The sequence below is a fragment of the Haliaeetus albicilla genome, chromosome 3 (genome assembly GCF_947461875.1).
Source record: "Haliaeetus albicilla chromosome 3, bHalAlb1.1, whole genome shotgun sequence".
Lineage (NCBI taxonomy): Eukaryota > Metazoa > Chordata > Aves > Accipitriformes > Accipitridae > Haliaeetus > Haliaeetus albicilla.
In genome coordinates this window covers 75653959-75664167 of record NC_091485.1, presented here as the reverse complement: position 1 = coordinate 75664167, position 10209 = coordinate 75653959, and the positions used below count along the sequence as shown (strand labels likewise).

The 10209-nt window shown below is 48.1% G+C and overlaps 1 protein-coding gene across 1 annotated transcript; it reads right to left on the bottom strand.

Moving 5' to 3' along the window:
• Positions 1-1894: 1894 nt before the first annotated feature.
• On the bottom strand, positions 1895-8634 carry LOC104316183 (secreted Ly-6/uPAR-related protein 1). The gene is made up of 3 exons (XM_009916472.2): positions 8329-8634; positions 5055-5174; positions 1895-4429 (listed from the first exon to the last, which is right to left on the bottom strand). Exons 1-3 carry the CDS (start codon positions 8378-8380, stop codon positions 4218-4220), a joined length of 384 nt encoding a protein of 127 aa, XP_009914774.1. The 5' UTR covers positions 8381-8634; the 3' UTR covers positions 1895-4217.
• Between the last annotated feature and the right edge of the window lie 1575 nt (positions 8635-10209).

Sequence of the window (10209 nt, the reverse complement as noted above, 5' to 3'; positions counted from 1 at the left end):
AGTCCTGCCAAGCGCATTCTATAATTAATAGCTACTTCAGATGAAGTGACTTTCTTTTGAATGTGCAGTATTAAACATTTAAATCCCTATCTGTAAATATAAGACTGTGGCAGATATCTCCATAAGCCTTGCAGCTACATGCTAATGTATATTTATATTCTAGATAGGTATTTTTAGCAAGAACTACGAGTTCTTTCTGTATTTGATTACATCAGAGCTCTGTTTTACATTAAATGTCTGGACTGCAAAAATATCCCATTCTTTTTTCTTCTCTTGGCATTTTGCAATAATTTCTGCCCCTGTCTTGTCCCTTTTTCTTTCATGCCCACCTGGATTAATGCACCTACCAAAAGAGCTGTATGGTTTCCCCACCCCCCCCCTCCATCCCAAAGAAGACAAAATATATAAAATTAAAAGAAATCAAGCAGCAAAACAGCTCCTGCTGTTTTCCACCTTGCAGCTTGAACCAGCCTGCAATCAGGGTATGCCAGGATAACTACCACCACTCATGGCTACACATGATGTGACCAGTGTCCTGCTGTGGAAAGCAACCGCAAATGATCCCTGCTGGAAACCCTGGTCCTCTAAGTATTAATCATGCTGTTTGTGTAGTTTTTCTTGCCCACAGCGCCAGCGATACCTTTGTGGGAATCTTGCCCAAGTTAAAGCAGCATGAATGAACCTGGGTCTTGATCCAGCCCAAGCCAAGGCTGGTTGTGCACTGTGTTTCCAGAGGAGGAACTATCCACTGAAATATCCACTCCACCTTCAAGACTCATGGAACCCACGAGGAAAGGCCACACAAGGCAGACATATCGCCCTGATGGCTGGCTGGAGGTGGGACTCAACATGGTAGACCAGTTTGAATACCCTCACCAATGTGGGTCTGCAGACGCCTCCCTGAAAGTTTAGTCTCTGCCATGCTTTAATTTCTAGATGGACGAAAGCATTTGCAGATTCACAACTGAAAGCAGGTGATGCAGATCAGGACTGCACATCTGTAGGGCAGCTGCACATCTGTAGGGCTGCCCCACATTTTCAGAAGGGCTGGAAGGTGATGGAAAAAGCAACTTCTTGGCCAGATAGAGCATAAGGAGATAAAGTCTCTGGACGTGCACAGAATGACTTCTGGGAAGAACAAGCCCCCAGGGGGGCAGTTAAAATCCTCCAACACAGCAACAGCAGCGCTGGATGCCGCCTGCTTTGAAGCCTCATCTTGCAGGGCCGAGAGGCTGCAAGACTTTTTATGGCCCTTTGGAGACACATCTTTCTCTGTTCTATTTTATTCAGACTATATTTAAACTTCTCCCTCCGTATGTCCACTCGACCCAGTGACGCAAAAGTCTGCCAACTCCTTTGAATCCCCTGGCAGTGTCCTGCATTTGCTGGGGCAGTAGTACTTGTTGGGTTTAACTCCTAGGGACCAAATAGCAAGAAGAAATAAAAGCAATAGCCTAACCAGCAGCAAATCAAACTTTGCAAGGGCTGCCGGTGACGACAGTTCAGCCTGTGGCTTACAGCTAACACTGTGTGAACAGATGAATATTAACGCAAAAGGACATTTTGTACACCTGACACTCTGGGTGAAGGGCTTTTCACCTCGCCTAATGTAGGAACATATTACAAGTGCTTTGAAGCTAAACCCTGCCTTTGGCTCTGTTTTGGCTAAGGTGGAAGCTCGCTGCTCTGCTGATGGAGCCACGTTAACTGGCGAGTCCCAGGTGCAGCGCAGTGTGATGCAGGATGCTCGCAGCCAGAACCAGTGACACAAGGAGGGCAGTGGGTCCCACCTGCAGCATCCCTGCAGCGCAGAGGGGACCCCAAAAAATTGCTCCCAGCCGCCTGCTTGCCTTGCTGTGCTGAGCTCAGCTGCTTTCTCTTTGCCTGCTGCAAGAGAAGCTGCACCACGAACCCTTCCCTGGTCTCTCTGTGCATGCCCCAGATGAGCCTCCTGTAATGTTGAACAGTACGTTACCCTTCTCCCCCTCCTCTTCTAATGGGGATAGCCTTAAATCTAGCTCTTCAAAGGAGTATTTTTGCATTCCCCTGCTTGTCCCCTTCTGTAGCTTTTCCCCTCTCTGCCACAGGGCAGCTGGGGAGCTGCAGAAAACCAACCAGAGACATGCCCTCCCTGCAACCTGTGCTGCCCCACGCTCCTTTCCTAGGTGAAGGCTGAGCGCACAAGAAAGATGCTGCAGGCTTAAAACTGGAAGATCCAACTTTATTTGCTAGATTCTCACCCAGAAGGGAATCCTTACCCTCCCAGTCCCTCTATCCAGACCCTGCCCCATCTGCGTGTGCAATAGATGGAGGAAAGTTCAGCCCATGTTAGCATGGCACAGGACCCTGCAGCCAGCATGGAAAAGCCACTGGGGACAATGCCTGACTCCAGAGCTTGAATCCAGAATAGAAAAGTGGATCTGATCTAAGGATGGCAGTGATGGTGGTTTGCTGATGTGGCCTGACACATCAGACTGTTTTTGAAGCAGGGAAACAGAGAACAGACGAGTAGGAAGCAGAAGCTGGTGCTCTGTGTCTGCAAGGGCGGGTGTAACATCAGTATTTGAGTAACTCACAATCATTATACTCTCAATGGCATTTTCCCTCCACAGACCTCAGCATTGCAAGGGTGTTGCAGGGAAACTGTAAGTGTTCTAGTGAAGCACAGAGCATTTCACCTCCAGAACAAAAGGGCTCATCATCCTCCTGAGCCCCAGGCTTGCACAGGGCCCTCTGCCAAGGAACACAATGCCTTGTCAAAGTTTTCTTGCAAATGGTACCGAGACAGACCTTGAGAAACAATTTCCTCTGTGCAATGAAAAAAACAGGCCCTCTGCTTATTCCTTTGGTTTCCTGGCTGATGTCTTATGGAAACAGAGTGGAAAATGGGGAAAAAAAAATGGAGAAAAAATAGACTTTGCACAGGGGAGGTTGCAGGGATGGCATGAACACACAAGGATGGTGCATGGGATATACCCATGCTCCACTCTGTCCTTGCTCCTGCAGGTTGCCTCCTGCTCCCCTGGACGAGCCCTGGCAATAGGAACAGAGCAAATGGCAAATTGCCCAGCTCTTCCCGACCAGAGAGGTCTGCGAGCTGGGCACGCCTGGCTCATTTGTATCTGCTTCCTCTCCATCTGTTTTTACAGCAGACAGGGCATCAAAATCAATCTTACAGCTGCTGCAAGGGAGAATGGAGCAAATCCTCAGCTGGGACACAATAGTGCTGTTAACCAGTGTGAGTAAAGCCGTTGGCATTTCCCAGAGTTGAGGATCTGGGATAATCATTACTTTTCCTTTCCTGCAGTCCCTGCTGTGAAGGGATGGAGGAGGGCAGAGTAACAGAAGAAGTTGCTTGAAATGCTCTGTAAATCATCTGGGAAGGGAAATTCAGGAGCTCTGACTGCAACCCGAGCTCAGGCAAAGGGCTCCTGAGGGTTTTGGCTAGCCAAACTCCCAAATTTGCTTTTGCAGGTCTAACTTGCCCTGGCCTGTTAGTCCAGGGCATGTTTAGAGCTTTACAGAAATACATCCCAGCTCAACACATGAAGGCTGAGCCCTTCTGAACTCATTCCATAGCTTATTCTAGACAGAATTAAGTGCCAGCTCTCTGCAGTTGCAAGCCACACTCTGCTGAGCAGGTAGTAAGTGGGAACAAATATCCACCTGCTGCTCTGACTCAGGAGATGACACCAAAAGTGGAAAGAAAATAAGCCAAGCTCCTGTTGGAGTGTTGCAGGATTTTCTCGGGGGTTGTGCATAGGGATTTATTGGAGGCATACAGGCACAGGTTGTGTGGGAGCTTGGGGAAACCTGGGAAAAAAAGCACTGTCCATGTTCAGTGTGTGTACAGCCCCTGCTCTTGCTGATGATGCCAGAACGCCAGCCTTCATGGCACTGCCCGGTCCCTCCTGCTGTGCAGAGCTGCAATGCTTCATCCACTACTGCTCCCCACAGAGGAAAAGGGAAGATGTGGGTCCTGAGGACCAGAAGCAGCTGAAGGCGAGGAACATCTGCTTAGTAGCTGGAAACTGGAAATTTGAGGGTTTTAGGTCCAGGTGCCCAAACTCTTGGCTTGAATCCGCTTGAATTCACAGCATTGAAGATGGATGAAGCCACACATCAGCGAAAGTTATTCCCAAGGCATCTAAATGTTCATGAGACAGCTTGGCGGGGGGGGGGGGGGTGTTTTGGCTGGAGCACGGGCCATTGCGACATTACAGAGCGCACTGGAGGACCGTCCCAAAAACCATGGCCATCAGACCCAGCGCTGCAGAGCTGCTTGCCACCCCATTGCTGCTCTTGGTGTCATCGGTGCAGAGGTCGGTGTAGCAGCATGACTTGGGTCTGGTTGCCCCTATCCCGTTATAGGCGAGGCATTCCTCCTCACAGCTTCTGGTGACGGTGATGTTGCCGAAAAAGGGGTAACCTGAAACAGGCAGATTGGAGAGGAGGAGGAGGATAAGAGAGAGAAAGAAATCGCAAAGGAAGGTGCAGACAGCTGGCATTGAGAAACACTGACTTTGTTTAATGGAGGGGAATTAAAAGTAAAGTGTTTATAGGTAAATAGAGGCAAGCAAGGTGTTGAGCATCTCTAATCCATGGGTGCCTGTAATCCAGACTGCTCTTTGTAGGAACAGGTCTGCCAGTTCTCCCTGCCGAGTCCCTCTCTCCCTCCTCCTCCTTCCAAATTTATTGTAGCATGGACAAGGAACACAAGTCCCTGTCTATTTTGTTCAGGTGAGTTGCTCCTGCAACGGCTCTGCACAGAAGTTGGCAGGGCCAAGAAGCGCTGGTGTAACGCTGGCATGGTCATTGGTGAGACAGTTGGTGTTAGGTGAAAGCATCTACAAACAAGGACAGAGCCCCTGGGTTTCTGCGGTATGTTTGCAGACATCTACAGGTTCAGGGTCCATAAGGGCATAGGGGTAGGAAAGGTAAAACAGAGTAAGCAGAGTGAGTCCTGATGATCTTTACGGTCCCTTCCAACCCAAACCATTCTGTAATTCCATGATCTCTCCTTGCGAGCACTCCAATCAAGAAACGAAACTTACCCGAGTCTACAGAGTGCAGCGTTGTGGTGCACACGGTGGCTTTCGGGGGGCACAGGGTGGCTGTTCTGCACCGATCAATGTCCGTTGGTTCCTTGCACGTGTAACATCGTAGGGACTGGGCTGCAGAGGGGAACAGAATGGGTCTGAGGTGGTCGCAGCAGTGAAGACAGACAGCAAGTCTGCAGGTTCTCTGATCTGGGGTGGGGACTACGTGATGGTCAGTGCTTCATCCCCCCGCCCAGACCAAGATGCAGTGATCCCAGAAACTAAGCACATCTGGAGGCAAAGGCAAAGCTTAGATATGGCAGGGGGGAAAGACCAAAGCCCAGCACCAAAGGACAAGGCTGGTGTTGCGGGAGTTGAGCGTGATCACTACCTTGGGGGCTCAGCAGCCCAAAAAGAGCAGGGATCTAGAAGGATCTATTGCTTGAGCAGCTGTGATAGGATCTTTGCATCCTCTCTAAGAAATGCTGTAACACAGAGCAAAATAGCTCCTTCCGTTGAGAGCAGCATTCACCAGCACTGAAAGACTGGCAGTTCCCCCATCCCTCCACCCACAGTGACAGCTTCTTTGGGCTTGTTTAGAGGGATTTCTGCAGAACTTTGTAACTGAGAGCAGAATTTAAATTTCAGAGCCATATCAGAGATCCTAAGGGCTCGATGTGGCCTAAAAAATACTTTCATCAGGGGCTACTGCTGCTTTTTAAAGGAGATGATGCTATAGAGCTCTTGCTGGCTGCCTGCCAAAAGAGGGACATCTTTATATATGCAAGCACTGATCACAGCAGTTGCTCAAAATTCTCGGTATGAGACCCGTCCGTCCGCAGTTGGCAGATACCCAGTGTGCATATTTTTTGGAGTCGTGCTGCTGTGGCTTGATGACAGAAACCAGCCTGGTTTGATATTTTCTATCCTACCTGCCTTCTAGCAACACGGCAGCTGAAGAACCACCCAAATGTGTCCACTGCCATCTATTGGCAAAATTGCAGAGAGACGATGTTTTCTTGTTCTAGTTCTGCAGCATCTGTTGTTAAGAGAGAAACCTCTGGGACTTTGTGATAAGGATAAACATTTTTGAAGGCAGCTGTTTGAACACCTGACTCTAGAAAGAATTTTCAGGGCATCTACTACTTTCAGCACCTCCTTTGGAAAATTCAGCTGTGCAATAGAACCTACACGATGCAAAAACCTTCTTTGTCCTCTTTGCAGAGGTAGGAAGGACTTTTAAATGTGAGCAGTGCTGGTGTTCTCATGGCCATATCCTTTGTAAATAGGTGCGCTGGAGCTGTCCCTGTTTACCCGAGCTGAGGACCTTGGTAGAACCTTTCCAAATGACCCGTGAGAGGTTGTTTTATATTTTAACATGTAGTGCCCACTGAGAGAGAACGCACAACATTGTCAACCTGACAAGCATAGGGATGTTTGTGAGTGTGTAGGACTGGCTAATGGATGGCTGGATGGAGCAGTGCTAGCTTAAAGCATCTGAGAAACTGATCTGCAACCTTTGGGTTGAGCAGGTTTCCAAACCTTACCATTTTCATGGGTGAGCAGGGCAGTGCCATGGGCTCTGAGGGAGTTACTTCCAGTTAAAAGCACGTTTAAGGAAGAAAATTCTCAGCCTCCTTATCTTTCACTGACTTTGGGTGGGCCACTCAGAGGACATTGATTTTGTAAGAAGGTTGCAGTGGAAGAAGAAAGCCCAAAACCATAAGGACCAGAAGAGAAGAGAAGAACTGAACATAGAGGAGAGTGCTGTGTCCTGATCTGAAGCCAATAATTCACCATTCATCACTGTCCAACAGTACTTTCTACCCCTTGATATCAAATGCCTGGAAGACAAATGGTCACAGACATATTCCTCAGCTGCAAGAGCTGTGCTTAGACCAGTTGCCTCCCACTGGATCATCCCAGAAATTCCATTTCTGCCTCCTTCTCAGTTATAAAGCAAACAGTGGTGATGTGTCTCTGTTTCCATAAAGCACTCTGAGACCTTTGGGTAGAAATCTGCTCTGTCAGTTCCTCAGCAAACCCATTAAATCCAGGACAGGCCTAGACCCAGAAGGAGGAAAAGAAACTCCTGTGAAACTTCTTGAAAGAAAGAAAGAAAGAAAGAAAAAAAGAAAAACAACAGGTACTGAAATGTAAAAAATTGCAGTAGCTGTATAGAAGTAACCACCCCTGTCCTAGTTCAGTCCTGTGGTGGGTTTGACCCAGACCATGTCCTTCAGCCAGCAGTTGGGTTTGCTTTAGAGACAGGTAGAAAGAGTAATGAGGGTAGGGGGATTAAAAAAAGCAAAGCAGCCTGAAGAAGAGACCCAAAACACTTCCTTGCATAAAGAATTGCAGGACGTATGCCTTTCAACCTTCTTGCATTTGCAACCCTTTGAATGATCTCCATGTAGCCATGCCTCCAGATAAAGGTGTTCAACTTCTGCCCAGGCTGCCTTTCCTCTGAGATCTTTCAGAGTCCCATGAAAGGAGTGTGAGGATCTCTGGGGCCCATGGGCTGTAGGTTAAAACCCACTGGGTTGGTGTCACCCCAAGGATGACTCTGTTCCAGGCCAAGGATGTATTTGCAGTGGGTCACAAATAGATGGAGTAAGAACACAGCAATGACCAGACCCTGCTACCAGCTTGCCCAAGACCCATCCCTGTCAGACACCAAACCTAAACAAACCCAGAAGAATTGCCTATCTCCACCTATACCCTAATCTCTAGAAATTAGTGAAAACCCTAGAGCTGGCGGTTAAATGAACCTTTCCAAAATCCTTGGAGTTATTTCTCATATCCTTGCCCATATCTGTACTGAAGCCTCACCCTCTGGTTTTCAGAGCTTCCAGCAGCCAGCTGGGAGGTTTTAAGGATGGCAGGAGCTCAGGATGAACATACCCCATCCCATCCTTGAGGGGAAAAGTTGGCAGCTTAAGAGCTTGTACTGCCCTATGCCATGTGACTGTCATTCACTCCTTAGTCTTACAAAGCGACGTGTTGGTCCCCTCCATCCCAGGGTACAGTATGAGCAGGGTTGGGTGTCAGTCAACCACCTATGCATCCAAATGATGTGAATGGCTCTCTGTCAAGTGTCACATCTCTCCCTGCCAGGCATGCATATCCTCTTTCCCCATTCACCCTCTCCACTGACCTTCTTAAATACATAAGGGTGTTATTTCCCCTACCTGGAGATGACCAGATCTTTTTCTATTGATGCCTTTCCCCTCCCCTCCCAGGCATTTCCCAGGGGGTCCCCGGGGTGTCAGGAATGCAGCGGTCTTACCCAACTCCATGAATGCCAGGCCAAGCAGGAGCCCAACCAGAAGTGTCTTCATGCTGAGAGCAGATGCGTGCAGCCAGGGCAGTAAAGGAGAGCTGCTCCCAGGGACCTTTATATGTTTTCCCACCCTCCACCTCTTGTTGATCCTGTGGGCGGATTCCCTTGGCGTGATCAGGGGAGAACTCAGCTCCAGACTGGATTGGGATTTGTAGAGAAACAAGTTCCCCAAGGAGGTGACGTCACCGCAACAAGCAGACTCCTCTCATACGTCATCTCTTCTTCAGGTTTATGTCCTGGGGCTGGTGCCATGGAAAAGGAAAAACACATCTTGCACTGCAAGGGGTGGCCCCACGCCAGTGCTTGGATGGGGAATGTGACAAGATATGTTTGTTCCTTCACGTCTGGCTCCGCGAGCCAAGAACTGGGTTGTGTCATGTGTGTTGCATTGGGCAACAACAGTCAAGATGCAAGCGGCAGCGGGCTGGGCTTCCACACATGCTGGCTCAGCCTCACCAAAACCTGTGCCATGTTCTCATGCCTACTGCTCCCTGGGCTGGCAAGCGGGAAGCTGGCGTGGCTGGGTTTACCCCAAACATGTCTATTTTCCCAAATCCAGTGCAAAAGCAAGCCTGGTTTCTGGCTCCCAGGGGCTTAGTTATTAACCGAGCCCTGGTGCTGAGCTGCTGGGCATGGGAGTCACTGAAAGGCCAGTGGAGGTGAGCATGGGAGATGGTGTTTCCAATTCTGGAATTTGGATATGTCATTTTATTTCAAGTCCTGGGTCATGCTGGCAGAGCAGGGCACTGTGCCTTCTTTTGTAAAACTGTCAGCTATTCACCTAATTTTATTCTGAAGCTGGGAAATAAACCCAATGTGAAGGAATGATTCAATTTTCCCACTGCAGTACCTTCCTGATAGAAAATTTCACTTTATGCATTTCAAGGCAACCCTTTCAAACATAATAATTTTTTTTTAATTTATACAGTATTTGTGGAAACAGCTTAAAAAGCGTGCAGTTAGGGAGAAATGCTTTGCTCCTCCCTTTTGACTGAGCCAATGGCATTTTATATTTCAGAGGAAAAATTGATAGACTTTCTGTTGTTGTTGTTGTTGTGATCCAGAGTGGAAAACCCCAGCATTATGCTATTTCCCTTAAAACAGCTGAATAAGCCAATGAAGGAAAGTTTGTGAGTCACTGTGAAGCACTCAGAGACTTCAGGGATGGAGACAAAGTGAGTGCGCAAGCTGATTTAATGACTGGGGGTCATTAATGTCAAAGGTTAGTTGTGGCAATGCACATGGACATTGCTACCATTCCCAGCAGCCTATCCTTTTTCTCCCAGTTTGAGAATGAGGATTTTTGGGAAGCGCTGCTCCCTAAACGGTTCTCAGTAACTCGAGAAGCATTGCTAATGAAAATTTCCACAGTCATGGATGACACAAAGCTGATCGAGCTGGGGTGGTGGAATCAGTACTGTGCCGTGGGAAAGGGAGGGAAAGATGTGCACCCTAATGCTCTCTTAGCTGTGAGAGTGAAAACTATAATTTATCTTTATATTATCTTGCTGTGCTGTCAGAGCAGCAGATATACCTCTCTGGGTATATAGGAAAAACTCAGCTCTGTGAAAGCCACCAGACCTGATTACATCCAGATCCTTTCTTGTAACTGGGCAGTTCAAGGCACTTTTGAGCAATATCTTAATTAACACCCATGATACTGGAAAAGATCCAGTGCTTTAAGCATTCAAGGTGGTTATACCTCAATAGCTAAGCATGGCAGGGTTGGCACTCCAGCGTTCACAACACTAAAACGTTGCTTGACAGATTCTGTATACCTTGCTGAAATGGAGATGTCACACAGGCATGTTTTAATGGTCTGCCTGC

Bases quoted from the DNA above. Each gene is read 5' to 3' on its own strand.
- LOC104316183 (XM_009916472.2), bottom strand. From the start codon at position 8,380: ATGAAGACACTTCTGGTTGGGCTCCTGCTTGGCCTGGCATTCATGGAG. The intron at 5,175-8,328 runs GTAAGACCGCTG...TCCCCTCTGCAG, and splicing joins CCTGGCATTCATGGAGTTGG to CCCAGTCCCTACGATGTTAC. The intron at 4,430-5,054 runs GTAAGTTTCGTT...TGCCTGTTTCAG, and splicing joins GCTGCACTCTGTAGACTCGG to GTTACCCCTTTTTCGGCAAC.